Source organism: Musa acuminata, chromosome BXJ3-7, assembly GCF_036884655.1.
Source record: "Musa acuminata AAA Group cultivar baxijiao chromosome BXJ3-7, Cavendish_Baxijiao_AAA, whole genome shotgun sequence".
Taxonomy (NCBI): domain Eukaryota; kingdom Viridiplantae; phylum Streptophyta; class Magnoliopsida; order Zingiberales; family Musaceae; genus Musa; species Musa acuminata.
The window spans coordinates 36,735,594-36,754,807 of NC_088355.1; the positions used below are offsets into that span (position 1 = coordinate 36,735,594).

The 19,214-nt window shown below is 42.6% G+C and overlaps 3 protein-coding genes across 5 annotated transcripts; 2 read left to right on the top strand and 1 right to left on the bottom strand.

The window, feature by feature from the left end:
- Window positions 1–1,087: 1,087 nt before the first annotated feature.
- LOC135643375 (subtilisin-like protease SBT1.5) lies at window positions 1,088–3,959 on the top strand. The gene has a single exon (XM_065160227.1). The coding sequence runs from the start codon at window positions 1,221–1,223 to the stop codon at window positions 3,591–3,593; it is 2,373 nt and encodes a 790-aa protein (XP_065016299.1). The 5' UTR covers window positions 1,088–1,220; the 3' UTR covers window positions 3,594–3,959.
- A 5,242-nt stretch (window positions 3,960–9,201) lies between these two features.
- On the top strand, window positions 9,202–11,789 carry LOC135642843 (ethylene-responsive transcription factor 1-like). Its single transcript, XM_065159315.1, has 3 exons — window positions 9,202–9,619; window positions 10,571–11,444; window positions 11,538–11,789. Exons 1-2 carry the CDS (start codon window positions 9,358–9,360, stop codon window positions 11,395–11,397), a joined length of 1,089 nt encoding a protein of 362 aa, XP_065015387.1. The 5' UTR covers window positions 9,202–9,357; the 3' UTR covers window positions 11,398–11,444; window positions 11,538–11,789.
- A 163-nt stretch (window positions 11,790–11,952) lies between these two features.
- On the bottom strand, window positions 11,953–17,361 carry LOC103992334 (sucrose synthase 1). Of its 3 annotated transcripts, none has more exons than XM_065159313.1 (16): window positions 17,186–17,361; window positions 16,165–16,315; window positions 15,713–15,842; window positions 15,471–15,622; window positions 15,156–15,348; window positions 14,871–14,989; window positions 14,546–14,762; window positions 14,365–14,460; window positions 14,080–14,253; window positions 13,870–13,986; window positions 13,614–13,780; window positions 13,302–13,526; window positions 12,893–13,211; window positions 12,574–12,818; window positions 12,348–12,486; window positions 11,953–12,258 (listed from the first exon to the last, which is right to left on the bottom strand). In XM_065159313.1, the coding sequence occupies exons 2-16, from the start codon at window positions 16,260–16,262 to the stop codon at window positions 12,199–12,201; spliced, it is 2,451 nt and encodes an 816-aa protein (XP_065015385.1). In that variant the 5' UTR covers window positions 16,263–16,315; window positions 17,186–17,361; the 3' UTR covers window positions 11,953–12,198. The 3 variants fall into 3 exon arrangements, with proteins under 3 accessions (XP_065015385.1, XP_065015386.1, XP_065015384.1); XM_065159314.1 differs by lacking the exon at window positions 17,186–17,361 and adding an exon at window positions 16,882–17,112; XM_065159312.1 differs by lacking the exon at window positions 17,186–17,361 and adding an exon at window positions 16,734–16,806.
- Between the last annotated feature and the right edge of the window lie 1,853 nt (window positions 17,362–19,214).

Below are 19,214 nucleotides of genomic sequence, written 5' to 3' on the forward strand. Positions count from 1 at the left end.
ATGATGGCAGATGAGATGGAAGGTTGGGGAATATGGCGTGAAATGGCAACGCGTGGGGGAGTTCACGGGCGAGGGGGAAGGTGGATAAACATGAGTAGAGCGAACAGCGAAGGGACCACGCGGACGACCAAATCACCAGATGTGGCGACATCCACTGCAGCAACAGTAGCTGCAGCAGAACAGGAAGAACAAGAACACCTTTCCTTCGTGATCCATCTCCTTTATCTCAGTCTTTGTGCCTTCATCTCCCACTTATCACACAAAGTGGATGTTTAGATCAACCGTTCCGGTCAACAAAACAAAACCGGCATATCTTTGCAAGATTGTGTTAGTCTTGACAATTATAATAAAGAAATCTAGTAGATCCAAACATACACGAGCAATCCAACCGTGAACTCAGAACTAAATTAATCCTAATCTATTATTGATTTCTGTCAATTTCCAGATCCTATTCCTCAATTGACGATGATCTGAGTATGCAATCTAACATTTTCTTCCTGTTTCTCCTCTTTTTGCTGATTAATTTATGTAACATCTCTCGGTAATCTACAAGACATCATTTGTATTCTTATTTGCAACTACATCGAATAACATTCAAATAAATGATCATGTTGCTTGTGGTGACTGAAAGCTTATTGTATCCTTTTCCCTACACTGAAGCAAAACCAACATGTAATAAAGGCAACATCACATGCAGATCAATCGATTTCCTATTTATTTCATCTGTATTTAAATTTAGCACGCGTCATTTAAAAATTCTAAATATTAAAAGCTATAATAATTTTTAATAAAAACTAATAAATGTTATTTAGAATATGTTTTATGGGATGATATTAAAATTTTTGATTAGTTTTTTAATAATATTAACATTTTTGGAGAAGGACATATGTGTAATATTTAATTTTTTAGTAATTATGATATTTCCCAAATGACTAAGGGCGAATATGTAATAATACATGAAATAAATAATAATAATAAATAAACGACAACAAATTTTTCTTAGATCATCAAAAAGATTAAAAAACAAAAAAACTCAACTTTATCACTGCCGGCATTATAAACAGACCTCTGACACACTTCACACTCATCTATATGCGTGCTGTCCTTCTTCCTCCCCTCCCTCCCTCGCTCTTCCTCTTCCTCTTCCTCTTACTCTTCCCTCCTCGCTCTCTTTTTTGTCGATATTGCTTCACAAACAACAGTAAGACACCTTAATAAAGATGGAGAGGAAACTCCTCCAGTTTGCGTGCCCACCATTCATCTTCTTCCTTCTCCTTCTCATCCCCTCGATCTCCGCCGTCGAACACCTTCAGACGTACATCGTGCGGGTGGACGCCGACGCTAAGCCCTCCATCTTCCCCACCCACGCCCACTGGTACGAGACCGCCGTCCTCGCCGCCGCTGCTTCCTCCGACGGCAGCGCCGCCTGGACTCCCGGTGGCCCGCTGATCCACACCTACTCGTCCCTCTTCCATGGCTTCTCCGCCCGCCTGTCCCCATCGGCTGCCGCCTCCCTCGCTTCCTCTCCTGGCGTCCTCGCTGTCCTCCCCGAGCTCATCCGCCACCCGGATACCACGCGGTCCCCCGAGTTCCTCGGCCTCCTCTCCTCCGACCGCACCGGGCTCCTGGCCGAGTCCGACTACGGTTCCGAGCTCGTAATCGCCGTCGTCGACACCGGCATCACCCCCGCCCACCGCAGCTTCTCCGACCGTGGCCTTGGCCCCGCCCCCGCTCGCTGGCGCGGCGAGTGCGTCTCGGGGCCGGGATTCCCGGCCTCTTCCTGCAATCGCAAGCTCATCGGCGCGCGTTACTTCTCCGGCGGATACGAGGCCACCTCAGGCCGCATGAACGAGTCCGCTGAGCTCCGGTCCCCGCGGGACACTGATGGCCACGGCACCCACACCGCCTCCATCGCCGCGGGGCGCTACGTCTTTCCCGCCTCCACCCTCGGCTATGCCCGTGGCGTCGCTGCCGGCATGGCACCCAAGGCCCGCCTCGCGGCATACAAGGTCTGCTGGGCCGCTGGCTGCTTCGACTCCGACATCCTTGCCGCCTTCGATGCCGCCGTCGCCGACGGCGTCGACGTTGTCTCCCTCAGCGTCGGGGGCGTAGTCGTTCCCTACTACCTCGACGCTATCGCCGTCGGGGCCTTCGCTGCCGCCGAGGCTGGCATCTTTGTCTCGGCCTCCGCTGGCAACGGCGGTCCCGGCGGACTTACCGTCACCAACGTCGCCCCATGGGTCGCCACCGTCGGGGCTGGGTCCATGGACCGCGACTTTCCTGCTGACGTCAAGCTCGGCAACGGCCGTGTCCTTCCAGGCGTCAGCGTCTACGGCGGCCCCGCCCTCACCGCCGGCCGCCTCTACCCATTGGTGTACGCGGGCGCCGCCCAGGGCGCAGGTGACGGCTATTCCTCCTCGCTCTGCCTCGAGGGTTCCCTCAACCTGGACGCCGTGAAAGACAAGATCATCCTCTGCGATCGCGGCGTCAACTCCCGCGCCGCCAAAGGCGAGGTCGTTCGCAAGGCCGGCGCCGTCGGGATGATCTTAGCCAATGGAGTGTTCGACGGGGAGGGCCTCGTTGCCGACTGCCACGTCCTGCCCGCCACCGCCGTCGGCGCCGTCGCGGGCGACGAGATCCGCAAGTACATTGCCGCCGCGACACCCAAGTCTCCAGCCACCGCCACCATCCTCTTCCGCGGCACCCGTCTCGGGGTCCGCCCCGCGCCAGTGGTCGCGTCGTTCTCCGCCCGCGGGCCAAATCCCCAAGCGCCGGAGATCCTTAAGCCAGACATCATAGCCCCGGGGCTGAACATAATCGCGGCCTGGCCTGACAACGTCGGGCCCGCTAGTATTCCATCCGATCAACGGAGGACAGAGTTCAACATCCTCTCGGGAACGTCGATGGCATGCCCTCACGTGTCCGGCCTCGCTGCACTCCTCAAGGCGGCGCATCCGGACTGGTCTCCGGCGGCCATCAAGTCGGCGCTGATGACCACAGCCTACGTCAAGGACAACAGGGGAACAACAATGCTTGACGAGTCCACCGGCAATTCCTCAGACGTGTTCGACTTCGGGTCCGGCCATGTCAACCCGCAGCGGGCGATGGACCCTGGGCTCGTCTACGATCTCACGCCGACCGACTACGTGAATTTCCTGTGCAACCTGAACTACACGCAGCAGAACATCAAGGCGATCACCCGGCGGGCGGCGGATTGCCGGGGAGCGAGGAAGGCTGGGCACGCCGGGAACTTGAACTACCCGTCGTTCTCGGCCGTGTTCGTGGAGGACGGGACGAAGCGGAGGATGTCGACGCACTTCATTCGGACGGTGAGGAACGTAGGCAACGGTGCGGCGGTGTACAGGGCGACGGTGCGGGCGCCAGAGGGGAGCACGGTGACGGTGGAGCCGACAGAGTTGGCGTTCCGGAGGGCAGGGCAGAAGCTGAGCTTTTTGGTGAGGGTGAAGGCGGCCATGGCGGAGAAGCTGGCGCCGGGGAGCTCCAGCGTGAGGAGTGGAGCATTGACATGGAGCGACGGGAGGCATTCTGCGAACAGCCCCATAGTGGTCACAGTTCAGGCGCCATTGTCATGATGCGAACATGCAAGCTGCAATGCTTTTGCTTCGATGGAGTGGACAACCTGAGTCCTAGCGCTGCTGGGCTTTAGAAAGCTTCAATATGTGCTAAGGTTTTTCTTCTCTTGCTTTCCTTGTCGTCGCTGTTCTACAGGACCCCTTTGTCGAGGGGCTTATATGATGTTCACAGGTATGTATATGTGTTGAAGATGAGGGTGTGGTTTCAGTCATGTAAGAGAGGGAAAGTCGTCTCTGGTGCGTGGGAAAGTGTATCGACACCAAAAGCAGGAAGAGAAAAAGAAAGATCAACAAGGGATGGGAGGATTGATGAGCTCGGTGTCAAGTAACGTTCTGCTGTAGCAAAACAATGCACCGTCTTCCATCTGGCTCCTGTGCGTCTGACCGAGGCATGTGACTAGTTTAGCTAGGTTGTCACCGTGCAGTGGGGAGAGAGAACCAGTGGGGGTGAAAAGTGCTGTGGTTAAATGAGCTCGGCTCCAATTTTCCAACCCTTAAAGAAGACTGCAGTGAGTGCAGATATGGATGTGCGTACCAGCTGGGCCTGCCACTGCCAGTGTCAGTGCCAGTGCAGATGACTGGAAACGGATCTGACGGTACTAACACCAGCTGGTGGGAGCAGGGATGCTTTGGAATTTGTGGTGCCACGCTAACACCTTCTCTCACAGGACGGTGCCAATGCAGTGCAGCCATTTAATTAGCTGGTCTCCGTGTGGGGATGAGATCCTCTCTGCAGTGAGGCATCTCGATGAGAAAATATTTCAAGAGAAAAAGGTGACTAAAAAATAAACACCACCTAGTTTTGGAGCTAAATTTGAGTGGCGTCAGCAGCTTTCTCACCAGTGATTTGGATCGTAACATGCCCAGACTTCCTGCTCGATCATTGACAACCGAAGAACACAATTAAATCAATCTGCTGAATGAACGGACGCCCAGGTCGCAGGAAATCGAGCTTCCTTGATCACTACGAATCGATAAACTAAGATGTGCTTTGATTGCAAGGTTGATCCTGTGCTTCGATTCCGACGACGAATGCATCCGGTTCTTGATCAGAGCAGAGGTTTCCAAGTGGAGTCAGCAAGGCGTAAACATCGTCCATCGGCATTGAATGGTTAGGACTGGTTACAAAGCTGGGAATCTGAAACCAGCAATGAGTTGCCACTATGCCCGGAACTACGAGTTCGTCGCGATATTCGATGCAGACTTCGAACCAAACCCTGATTTCCTCAAGCTCAGCATCCCACATTTGAAGGTAAACACGTCCGGCAGTTGTCGATTGGTGTGAAGGGCGAGTTCGAGCGATGCTAGCTGTGCATTAATTTGTGATCCAGGGAAATCCTGAGCTCGGATTAGTCCAGGCACGGTGGAGCTTCGTGAACAGGGATGAGAACCTGTTGACTCGTCTCCAGTACATCAACCTCTGCTTCCATTTCTGCAACTTCTTCAGGATCAAACCTTTATTAAAGAATTATTATGAAATAAATTCTTGTGATCCTTTTTTTTTTTCTTCTGTTATCTGGAATGTATCATTTATTTGTCACCATAATAAGAACTATCTATCTCCATAGTGAATTGATGGCAAAGCAATACAAATAATACAAAATAAGAACCATCTCCTTAGTAAACTGATGACAAAGCGATATAGATAATGCAACAAAAGAATAATCTTCTTAGTAAACAGATGACAAAGAAATATAGATAAAAATTATGAAAACTTTGGAAAAATTCACGAGAAAAAGAAGAGATTGATGTGCTCAAGTTTCAACTTAGCTAATAAAAATTAAAGAACAAAAAGATGTTTAGATAATTAAATATAACGATATAATGAGTTAACCAAAAATTGCAACAATGTAATAACCAGTGTCGAAAATATACCCAGAAAATAAGAAGAAGATTGAAATCGATGATACATTTGAAAAGCATCTGCTTAATAGAGATAGTAATAATCGTAAATCTATATCACAAAAAAAAAATTAATAGGGAAAAGCACATAAGTAGGAATATCAAATTCTAAAAAAAAATTTGACGGAAATGTATGGCAACATAATAGAAAAATATGTTACAATAACAACCTCCATCATCACATCTTGCATGTAATAGAAATATCAAAGCATAAGAAGAAATCAAAGTGCAACATAATCATTAATTAAACAAGAAAAAATTAAAATTTTATAATGAAAATCAAGTAAATCAAAGATCAATGGATAAGGTGGTCGATGTTGTACTTGTTTTGGATCCTTTTATTTTTCGGGTTTTGTTTTCCGTTTTGTGATCCATCTCAATTGATAATCTATACCTTGATCTTTGATTTACTAGATTTTCATTGTGAAGTTCCTATTTTACCTCTACCAAGTGTTGTTTAATGATGATTACGTTGCTCTTGATTTCTTCTTATGTTTTGTTATTTCTATTACATGCTAGATGTGATGATGGAGGCTACTAATGTAATATATCTTTCTTTCATGTCTTTCCCCATTAAAAATTTATTTTTTAAATATATTTAAGGTTATTATGATCTCTTACATGTAAACGCTTTTCAAATGTATCATTAATTTCTATCTTGCCTTATGTTTAGGGTACATCTTTGGTTACATTCTTGCAATTTTTAGTTATGAAGTTATATCGTAATATTCAGTTATCTTTTATGTTTGATTTTTTGCCTCTTTTAGTTGTTTTGTTCTATTTTTAAATTATTTTTGTACCAAAAAATAAACATCTTTGCTGTTTCTTTTTTTTTTTTTTTTTTTTGTGCTAAGTTGAAAATTGAGCATATCAATCTCTTCCTTTTCTCTTTGCTTACTTTTTCAGATTTTTCCTAAATTTTATTCATATCACTTTATCATTAGTTTACTAAGCAGATTGTTCTTATTTTATATTATCTGTATTGCTTTATCATCAGATAGTTTTTATTTTGTATTATTTGTATTGCTTTGCCAGCTTACTAAGTAGATGATTCTTATTTTATATTGATCTTTTTTTTTTTTCCCAACAAGTGATAAGTAAAAAGAAGTTTTTGTTATAGTTTATTCTCTTTCACACTATTAATGTAGTGATTTTAAAGTAGTGTGATTTTGTTACCAAGAAATCTGTGTTGTGTCTTTGAGTTAAGTCCTTTTATTTACTCATATAAGATAATTCTGGAGATATGTTAGACTACAAAACCACTTCTATCCATTCCCAGATTCTTAAGCTTACTATGGAACTCTCTCTCTCTCTCTCTCTCTCTCACTATGTTTTCTACAAAGTATTCCAAACCTTCAATTTCCCTAGTGAAAGAGCATCAATCTTCTTCATTTGGAGAGTACATTTCAAATAATTTTATGTTTTAGGATAATGCTTAATATAATTAGAGTAGGTAATGGCAACCACATCCCCATATGAAAGAATAAGGTTGTGCATATTTATCTTTCCAAGACCCTCCTACATCAGGGGGAAGCTGTATTTTCTTATTAAAAATATTTAAATATTTATTATTCTCAATGAAATAAAAATCTTATTCAAAGTAAGATTTTCTTTGACAGAGTTGTACAAGTGAGAAAAAAATATATCCATTATATGTGAAGATATAAATTAGATATGTGATGGATCAGCTTAGAAGCTTGAGGACTTGCATAGACCCCCCAAAAAAAAAAGTCATGAGATGACCAACAAGAAAATGTTTCTTTTCATCCTCTCATTTCTTTGTGATTACTTTTGACTAGAAAAGTGACTTCTTATGTCTTAGATATGACACATTCATGCACCAAACTGTCCTAAGTTCATTTAACTTGGGCCAAAAAGGGGTGAAATGGTCAACTCTGAATCAACATTCAACTGTGTTATTGATTATCTTACACCACCTTCTCTTCTTTGGTCATGTAACACTTTCTACTAAGATGTATCCTCATCTTGTTAACAAAATCTAATCACCATAGATCTAAGTCAGTGCAATTAGGTGGCAAAACCACAATCTTGCCTTTTTCATGAATGAGATTGCATTAGAAAGAAGATAATTGCATGATTGAAAACTAGTCATGTCAATTTAATTTGTATTTTATGATTAGAATTAGACAACCTGAAAAGCTTCTCTATCCTCTCTTCCTAAACAACTCTTGATAATGTAACATAGTGAGGAAAAAAATCCTTCTACTTCACTTATGTATAGAAAGATGATCTTCAAGAGATAAGAAATTTATTATCACTCATTCACATCCATTACATCTATCATGTCAAGTTGATCCAATATCATATCAATATATATCTCAAATCTTGCTATAGAAACACAAACAACTTTTCCTTTATTTCTCTATAAAAATTGAAAGGTAAGCACTAGAAGCAACTACAGCATTCTTAGGTAGCAAATTGTGATGTGGTCTCCATGGTGGTGGTGTGAGGAGCCAACAAGAACCTTGACGAGGCAAGGCAATGCTGGCTCATCTAAAGAGACAAGTATCAGGCTGAGGCTGATGATAGAGATGCCATGACAGTGATGCAAAACTGACCTGTGGATGTCATCTATCATGAAATCAACCTTGATCAATTGATCTTTGGTGGGTCTGTCTCCCAATGTTAAATTTAAGTTGTTGGTGATCTTTCTAATGGAAGATAATATCCATTAGGTCACATCTCTCTCTCTCTCTCTCTCTCTCTCTCTCTCTCTCTCTCTCTCTCTCTCTCTCTCTCTCTCTCTCTCTCTCTCTCTTTTCATTTTTTTTTCTTTTTGTTAAGGTAAGTAATTTAAGATTGTAATCAAGATTTATGATCATTTGCAAGCTTTTTATGCACTCAAAGCAATGAAAAATAACTACATGCTAATTTATCTAATTTTCATCATCTAAGTGAAATAAGAAAATGAATAAAAATAAGCTTTAATAATCATAAAAGTGACAAAATAATATATTTGATCTTGAATAAATGATGTCCAATAATTCAAGAATGACAAAATATACTAAATCAAATCATCATCATCTTCATCATGGGATGACATGTATTATATAAAAACTTCCAACGAGTGATTAAAGGTATAATTATGTCATGAAAGATTTGTTTATATCATGATTGAGGCTAAGTAATACCTTTAGATTATTTGACTCATCTTTGGCCCATGGTTTTGAAGAAATCATGATGGACATTAGATTTGTTCTCTAGAGAAGCATAATCCTTCACCCAATCAAACCTCCAACTCTTGTTTGTCTCTTCCTCTAGATGTGGATGTTCACAATGATAGAAAGACGCATGATGAGGTGCTCATGGCACCATCAAAGTGACTCAACAAGACAATTAGTGTGAGATTAACAATTAATTCCAAGATCCTATGTTGCGACTCATGATGTCATTTCCAATGTCATCTCTCAACCCAATTCAAACAAACCACTAAAATGTCCCTCACTTCCAAGATTGATTGCAAGATTGCATATATATATATATATATATATATATATATATATATATATAATATTAATCCAAATTATTGAATATGATGATTGGTTTTTACTCTTAGCACATTAAAAGAATATTTCTAAGTATTTATAAGGGGTTATATGAAAGTTTTGTATTACAAAGGGCAAATACGACAATTCCACACTTTTGGGCGTATTAATGCATTTTATTCGCACCTACTCTCGCTATAAGCGCGTCTTTCCATTCATCTCCCCCCATCGATCTCTCCTCTCTCTCTCTATAAAGGAATAAGGTTTGTATTTGATCCATTTCTCCGCCAATTGGTGCTGTTGGAGTAGTCTTGAGAGAATCAGGAAGAGTTCGAGGAGGGATTTGAGGGTCGAGGATGTGTGGAGGGGCGATCATCTCCGACTACATTCCGGCCGGGGCGGGGCCGCTGCGGGTGACCACGGATTACCTGTGGCCAGATCCGAACAATGGCTGCGGAATGAAGGCGGGGGAGAAGAATAAGAAGAGGAGGAGCGGTCGTGGCCGTCGCCTCCCGGCGGAGGAGACGGACGATGACTTCGAGGCAGATTTCCAGGAGTTCGAGGAGGACGGCGAGGTTGATCTCTTCCATATCGAGTCCTTCGCTTTAACTTCGGAAGGTATCATCGCTAGAGAGAAAAAAAAATCGTCTTTTTAGGTCACTTCTTTGTGAAAGCACGGATTAAAATTCAATATGCAGAAAATCTAATGAAAATTTTGGATGCGTTTACTTTATCTTTTTTAGGGTAATTATCTGTATATCATTTCGTAAATTGTGGGAACTGAGGTGATTGTCTGTTTTTCTTTTATTGTCAGAAATTTGCAGAAAAGGTACCATTGTTATTCTATTTCCTTTTCTTCCTGTCTTGTTTATGGAATGCAGATACTTTGATAAAGTGTTGATAGAAGTGTAGAATTAAAAGTTCTTTCTTTCTCACTTCCTATTAATTGACAAATCCGAATTGAAATATTTTTTGGCAAATTAACATTTTTATTGGACAGATTGAGCAGGCCGCATTTTTATTTATATTAAGATATTATGTTGTTGTTGATGGGATTAAACAATATTTTGAATTTGATTTAGTGTTTGTTTTCCTAGTCCTATCTCAACTCATATCGCAGTTCTTGGGGTTCCTCTTTTATGTGATAACCACTCCTTTTAAGCTTAATTACCTTCACCTATCTCGATTTGATTTGTGTCCTCGTCCTTGCAAAACATTTCTTGAATTCCTTCCAAAGAATTCTGTGACACTCTTTCTTGTCTGCTTTACACTGATGCCCACATCACCTAAAAGTCTGGTTTACACTGCTGAAGTCCCTATTGATACCTATTACCATACGCTTATGGTTCACACCAAAGTTGCAAGTATATCCAAGTTTTGCAGATCAGGTCCATAGTTGGACTTGAATCAGTGGAATCAGAGTGGGGCTTTTTTTTTTTGTTTAGAACAATTATTAATTGAGTGGGATTTTTTGAAAAACCAACAGAAATTGATTGATCCTGTGGATTCGAGTTGTTTCTACTTGAATTTGTCAGTGCTAGATCCTCATGATATTGCCTTTGGCTGCAGATAAACCAGTCCCTACGAGACCTTCAGAGGTTGATGTACCTGCATCCAGGTCTGCTAAAAGGTACAGAAAGAATCAATATAGGGGTATCCGTTGGCGTCCTTGGGGGAAGTGGGCAGCTGAAATTAGAGATCCTCGTAAGGGAGTTCGTGTCTGGCTTGGAACCTTCAACACTGCTGAAGAAGCTGCAAGAGCATATGATGCAGAAGCTCGTAAGATTCGTGGCAAAAAAGCCAAGCTCAACTTCCCTGATGGGTCACTTCCTTGTGTCCAGAAGTCCCTTCCGAAACTAGCTGCATCAAGAACATCAAAAACAGAGATGCCCAACTATAATAAGTGCTTCAATCACCTCTATGACCCATTTCAAGATTTCTGCTCATCTTTTGACTTCATCGAAGTGGATCCCATCATACAATCTGAGAAACTGAGTTCGTTCCCAGGGATAAAACCAGCTCCACCTACTGTGGTGGCTGGGATGAATTTGCAATCTGACCTACATGAGATTAAGACTCCAGAAATCACATCAGTTATTTCTCCAACAATTTCTGAAGTTGAAGAGACAGCCTGCCTAGAAAAAGGTGTTGCTCCAAAGAAACTGAAGAACAATGTAGGACGAGCTGTGCCTACTAAGGAAAGTGCTGCTGGGAAACCCTCCATAGAGTTGTCTGCTTATGAACCATACATGAAATTTCTGCAGATAACTTATTTGCAGTCGAGCACAGATGACTCAATCGACAACCTTCTCGGTGGTGATTTGACTCAAGACTTTAGCAGTGTGGACCTCTGGAGCTTCGACAACCTGCCACAGTTGGGGAGCAGCATCTTCTGAGGATCCTCGAGTTATGGCATCCATTATCATGTAGATAACATATAAGTGTAAGCATCACTGCTTTCATTTTGTAACTACTATGCTGTTTATGGCTTGTGTTTGTCATTTGGTTTGAGCTGTCTTTCCTTTTTCGGTTGCAGGGAATGAAAGTGTTGGAGGATATAAAATTGTTGCATGGACTATCATCTATGTCACTGTACTATATCTCTGTTTGAGAGTGTTTTAAGTGTTTTGGTCCTTTTGGATTCCCCAAATGTTAGTCAAATTATCAGTATAGTAGGAAATGCTGAATATGGATTTGGCTGTATGTCTGATACTCCTAATGGAGATGCTTGTAGACATCATGGCATGCTTATTTTATGGTTCAATGGCTACCTTCCATATTTATGTTATGCTTTGATATTGCTAATTGCTGGTATGTGATGCATCTTGAGCCTTCCTTTCATCTTATAACTGGAACATAATGTTATATTAGAATGTAATTGTAGGCCACACAGGACATTAGGGTAACTAGATTGTCCGACTCTTTACAGAGGATTGTTTAGCTATTGTGTCTGAAGCAACACAAACAAAGCACAAATTTTATTGCAGGAACTTTGTCCTTGAACCTTACAAGGTAGAATTACATCTAAAAAAGGAAGAAAATGCCCCACAATTGGAATGACATGAACTCTTGTCTTGATGACATGAAAGAGAATGGCCTCACATCTTATTAATGCATCTCTAAACAAACACACAGCAAATCACTCTGTCCGACATCAGTTGGGTCCATCTTCGAAGCTCTCTTCAGCAGCAGCAGCTTCAAACATTCTGTCCATCGACAGTGCTCTCCGCATCGACAGCCAGAGGAACAGAAGCAGCCTGAATCAGAGATCGCAGTGGAGAAGAAACATTTAGTATTAGCTGAGGAGGATCGACAACGAAGCACAAACCGGTTGAGATGAACTCACCAATTTACGATATTTGAGAGCATAAAACATCTCGAGGTAACGACGAGTCTCGCGTCTCTCGAGGTTGGAGACATGCTTCCAGAATCCATACACACCAGCCAATGTCATCAGCCTCTCGGAGTACAGCTTCCAAGTGTACCTACGAAATGTCCATGCAGACATGAGGGTTACAAGAACAAGAAGTCGATCGAGTCATGTTCTGGATGGAAGAAGAAACAAGCCGTACTTCTCGTAGATCCTCTGCAGTCCTCCCTGCGAGATCTTATCCCAGTGGGTGGGATCCTCCTTGCACTTCTCGAAGAAGCCAACCAGGATTTCGGCGGCTTTGTCCTTCTGATAAGGATCGATGTGGAAGCCAGAAACCCCGTGAACAATGATCTCTGCAGGACCTCCATAACCAGTCGCAAATGTGGGCAAGCCACAGGTCATGGCTTCCACCACCGTGAGCCCGAAAGCTTCGTACAAAGCAGGCTTAGAAGACAGAACACAGACCATCAGTCGAGAATTCTCAGGTCGCGGGGTAGTAGAGTACAATGATCCATTACCTGCACAAAAGCTCCTTTAGTGTCAGCAATGTATCGGTAGAGCTCCCCGTTGCGGACTCTGTCCATCTGCGCAGAGATCCACCTGATCTGGCCATTCAAGTTGTACTCCTCGATGAGACCGAACATCTTCTTCCTCTCTGCTAGTTCCTCGATATCCTTCGATTCTTTGCCATGGTCGCCTGCCACCACAACAAGGTTTGCTAGTTCCCTCAACCTCGCATTCCTGCCATATAGCTCTACGAGACCCGTCAGGTTCTTAACACGGTCCAGCCTTGCCATCGAGAAAATGATGGGTTTGTTTCGGTCATTCAGCACAAACCTGCATGAATTCCGAGTTCTTTCGTTAGCTGAGAAAGATTAGAGAGCATGACAGAAAGAAGGAACAGAAGAAGTTGCTCGTCTTTCTCACTTGTGCTCATCATTCTCAACAGAGCTGAAAAGTAGCTCCTCGATTTCAGGATGGAAGTGGGTGAGTCTTTTGTCCACCTCAACGTGAGGGAAGTAGACTGACATATCGGCTCCAGGTGAAACAATGTTGAACTTGGGATCAAATACATTGATTCCATGTACCACGCGGTAGAGTCCAGGAAGTGTGAATGCAGTGTGAGACTCGTACTGTCCCACCGTGTCCTTGCTGCAATATCAGAGATGTGCAGAAGATTAGATTCATTGCATTTTAGTTGAAGTGATTGGAGACTTGTTGATTTCTAGGCAAACATACCTTCCAGCAATCTCTTGGAAGGTACTAGTGATGATGAAATCAGTATGATTCATGGCGAACAAATCAGCTGTGAATTGGCAAGAGAAGTGGTATTGATCATCGAACTTTTTCCAGTAGATATCGGAGTTTGGATACTTCGTCTTCTCCAAGGCATGGGCGATGGTGCACTTCAAAGAGACATTATGAGAAAACAATTAGTGATAATGCACTGCTTGGTAGAGAATGATAATAAAGCATCGTGTTTCGAGATGCAAACCTGAGTGACACCCAGTTTATGTGCAAGCAAAGATGCTACTAGATTTCCATCACTATAGTTTCCAATGATCAAATCCGGAGTTGCCTGCAGCTCCTCAGCAAGTTCTTTTGCGACATCCTGTCATGCACAAGCAAGATGACATTGAATGAGGTGAAAGCTTCAACAGGCCATTAGTTTCAGATCTGCTCTGCTAGCGAGGGACACATTTACCTCAGTGTAAGTCTCTAGATAAGGCCATACATCAAAACGCGAGATCCATTTCCGAAGGATCCCCTTTTCGTTTCGAAAAGGAACCCGAAGAATGCTCGTGTGCTGTGTCCCATCGACCTGTTCGAGGCGCTCGCCGCAGGTAGTCCCTACTGCATCAGGAAGCAATCTAGTAACCTGGAACAGGGAGAAAGATGGATTCATGAGAAGGGCCTTTTGATTAGCATAACCAACATCCAAGTTTGTCACAGAGATGATAGATAGAAGCAGTTGAAGTTTCGTGATTACAATGAGAATGCGAGGAGTGATATCAAGCCCCTGCTGCTTTATCCTAAGAAGCATCTCATTCTCCAATGCGCGAACTTGATCAAGAATATAGACAACCTGCAGAAGAATTGGCAGAAAGATCAGGTCACACTAAGAGAAGTGCAACTTAAATTTGAATCTCCTTGTTGTTTGAGCATTGCACCTGGCCGCCAGTATCAGGGTACCCCAAAACATTAGCTTGGGCAAAGTATCCATGTGGGGAGAGGATGACAACATTGAAGACCATTGGAATTGTTCCGAGGAACTTCTCCAGGGTGCAGGGATCAGGCGCCTCAAGAAGATCAAGGAGGAGATGCATTGTTTCGAGTACACGCTGAACTGTGTCACCCCAGCCCTTCTCAAATCCAAGCTCTTGAAACCTAAAAGAAAGATAATAAAATGGTGCATATTATTGTCTCATAGAGACGAATTCATCTCAATCCTGCTATTGAATTTAATGATCACACAATAAGTGGAGATTAACATACCTATTGTTGAACTCTGAGTATGGAGTATCAGCAGGAATGCTCAGTAGATATTGCTCTGCCTTCCTCAGTGCAGATTGGAGGGCACGAGGACTTTGTAGTTTATCATTGAGCATCATCACCTGCATTCCAAGCATGATACCATCATATAGAACCATCAATAGATTACAAATTATACTGGCAAACAGATTTTTGACTATTGTACTGTTGTATTGCAGATTACAAATGTATGCAAGTTCATAATGTTAGTTTCTAGTAATGTGAGAACGAAAAGGATATGAGATTTACCGTTCCCTTATAACTGTGTGTCCGTAGAAATTCAAGCAATGGATACATGCTTTCTTTGTCAACAAACAACTTCGAAGAGAGGTGACGGTTCAGAAACTGCACTCCGTTGCCAATGGATTTTGACAGTGAAGGACGCGGAAAAGAGGCATTGAAGGGCTCAAAATCCAATTCCAGCGCAAAGTTACTTTCGGATCTGGAGAAGAAGAAGAAGAAGAAGAAGCAAAGCAACAGATTCAATTGCTGAAGGTGAATTACAATGAAAACTACAGTGCAAGTAATTGTGTAAGTTACACAAAATATGACAGATGAACATACTCTCCATTCGCTAGTTTTTCCTTGAATTGCAGGTACTCAGATGCACTTAACTCCCCCACAACAAGCTCGTTCACATTCACTTGGACATATTCCCAGACACCAGGCCTTGGTCGAATCGCAAGAGCGACGAGTGGAGGTACAACTATAGCTTCCTGCATAATTCAGAATCGTCGATTGTAGAAATGCAAACAGTATGATCGACAAAGCGTAAATCTGCCTGTTTGTTGTTATCGGTGTGTCACCTGTGCAGCTCTCAGAACATCTTCAAAGACTCCACCTTTCAGTTTTTCCTTCTCATCTTCAGAGAATGCTGCTTCAAACTCGGCAAGCAACTGATGCCGTTGCAGCATCCCCTTTCCCTGGTTAACATACCTGAAAATTCAACAGGTAACAGTCATATTCAGATACACTATCTAGTAGAATCATGAATTTTATCAGCTTTTAATTGTTGCATCCATGTCTAACTCTGATAAAATGCTAATGAGATATAAAATGCTATCTATGGTCCTGCTACATCATTATCTTAAGGTTATGCGCAAATTTTTAGAGAAAATTTAGAGGCTTATATGCCGCGAAGCAATAGGAAGAAAATGAATGGTTACAAGTTGGATTTCAAGAGAAAAGTAAACCAGCATCCTTGCACTATACTATCGATGCTTGTGTAGAAGAGAAAGAGGCTAGATTGTAATCATACCTTGAGAAAACAGCAAGCAATTCATTAGGACTGGCGGAGAGGGTACCACTGAGACGCTCCTTAACACTAAGAACACGAGTCAGAGTGCGCCCAGCCATGGCTTGTCTCTGCACCTTATCTAAGCCTTTAGAACTCACCAAGCTGCAAGAACCTAAAAGAGATAACCACTGGTATAAGAAGCCACCAATGCAAGACTCCTCACAAATAGGAGTTGGAAGAATTGACTGGATAGCTGGACCAGACCATAAAGTTGAAAATCTAGAAGGGTTGCAAGCATGAACTTTTGACTTGTAACATCAATCAAACAGCTATAAATCTATCAATAACACTTGAGAAGAAACCAAAAAACATCTCCTGCTCAATCCATTTACCAAAGGCATAAATTCCACATACAAATTAATGAACAAAAAGGAAAGCAGGGAAAAGGAAAGGGATAAACCAGGAAATAAGAAAACAAGGATAGATTAATGGCAAGGACCGGAGAAAACCAAGAAACAGGACAGTTCTCAAGAGAAACAAATCTTGGTTATGCATGTGGAAAATTTCTTTCTCATTGTTATCAATCCCACCAAAGTGGCGAACATCGATCCAAGAAAGGAAGGAAGATTCGAAGGAAAGATTTCCCATTTTCCTGTCAGAAACCGAGTGGTCTTCGACCTCATAACATATTCCACAAGAGAAAAACTTGTAAACAAGAAAAGCTGGAATCTTTCCAACCGTAGTTGAGTCCCAAAGGATCTAGTCCAAAGGATGTTCTTTGACCATAAGATTCTGGCTTATGATAAGGAAAAGAGCAAGTATAGGGTTTGCCTTGGCTCTGTTCTTGGATTAAGAGTAGGGTTGACAAAGATCAGACAAGAAAAGGAAGCAATGATCTGAGCTTCTCAAGACTAGATTTGGTAAGGAAAATAAATGGTGGAGAGATTTGGGGTAGGCGCAAAGAAAAAGATGTAGAAGCTATCGTTTTCCTACTTCCATTAGGCAAGGATCAATTATTTCTCCTCGGGAAAGCGACATGTACCCTCAGAAAGACTGAAGCAGAGATCGCAGAAGCAAAAGCCAAGCGGAACTAGGAGACACGAACACGCAATGGAAGCGATACGGGGACGAAGAACCGAGGACGAATGAGGGGAGGCAGCGCGCTTCCCCCGCTTTTATACAAAGAACAAGCACGAAACAAAGATGTCTTTTCAATGGAGAAGAAAGAAGGCACTTTTCGCCACGAACACTCTCCTTCGTGGATGCTTCTCTCTTACTCTGCTCGTCATTCTTCGCATGAAGACCACTTCAAAATCCATCAATGGCTTCCTGTTTCGTTCACTGTGCAGCTGCTGCAAAACCACTGCGCCATTTCTTTATTAGCAGCATCAAGTTCTTGAGACGGGAAACACTTGCACTAATTCTCTTTCTTAATTTCCGATGATTTTTTTGGGTCGTTTTGATTATTTTTTGACTTCGGAATAGTGCGTGACGAGTTATTAGATGCAAGAAGAAAAAAAATGTCTGCTTGTTTGACCAGGCTTCATCTTCATTGAACGAAGAATAGAGAAAGGCAACCACAAGTCCCGCAAAATCTAGATTAATCACGACTAGTTATAGCTTTCATTAGCTTTTGATGTTCCATAGATCCAGGGAGTTGACTTTGGTTCAAGAATTTACATGAAATTTCCGTGGAAATCGGCGCCTCCTCGTTCGCAGCGACTCAAATCAAGAACAGTAAGATTGTGACGCCATTACGTTGAGAAGCTTCAACATCGGTCGGCTGCCCGCCCGCCCGCCGACCGCAAACCAGCGGCCGAGGAAGAGGATTCAACGTTCGCCGCGTGCAGGAGGCTGGCGGTCACGGCCGGGACCCGGGCGGCGGAGGGTCAGCGGCGTAGACCATCCGTGCCGGCGTTGACCGCATCTGGCGAAGCAATTCGGCCGGTATCTCACCGCCACCCGGCTCGCCTACTCGCGTGGCGATTGCACACGAGGCAAGTGCCCCACCGTGGGGTCTACTCAATATCTCTCCGCGAAAACAAGTGGGCCGAATTAGTTAGAATTGAAAGAGAAGTCGTTAATAACGTTATTTCCTTCTTCGAAAGGAAAATATCCTCTTAAAGACTTACTACTTGTGATATGAATGTGAAGATTGCACCAAATTGGCCACCAAATGTTTGCCCAACTTAATTGTGGTTGACAAATCAAGATTAATAACATTTGTGCTAGAGAGATTTGGCCCATGTCAACATGATTTCCATTACATGTATCTTAAATGCCAACTAATCAAGACATTGTCAACTCTTTTGTCAACGCAAAGGCATTCATTTTGCTTGCGTAAGCTCATTACATGTACTTGCCACATTAGCATGAGCCCATCATCGTAAGACACTTGCATGCCAATTATAATTGTCATCTACTTTAATGATCCATAATTGTGTAATCTTAGGAGGCAAAATATGAAACGGAACTTCCATCATATTAAATTCTATGACATCAAAGACATGATGTTGATTACGATGAGGATAAATATCCCATTGACTTGAAACTTATGTACTAGTGGTGGGGCCTAAATCTGAGTCAGATTGGGGCCATTTCATCTAATCCTTATCCTTTTGAGGATTCAATGGCATGCATGCATATAACCCCTACAATTATAAATGATATTGACGGTCTAATAATTTGATGCATAAGACAATCACCACATTTGATTAGACCCACTTGTGGTAGCTAAAAGTCAACATAGCTAATTAATTTGAAAGGACAAGGAAGGGGAAGACATTTTGATGAATCCAAGAGCATGGATTTTGATGTAAGAACATTGTTTAAAAGATGTCATCATCACATGGAGTGGAAGATAATAATACTTTGTGCTCATAGCTATTATTGTAAGCTAGTCAAAAGACGTATTTGTTCATGGGGAAATTAATTAATGATGCAAATAATAGTATATATTTCTTAATTTTCTAATATCATCCTTAATAGAGATTTTTATATTAATGATGATAAAATATCATAAGATATTTTATGTCGGGTGTTTGTGTAATTGATTCATTTTTTTATTGAAA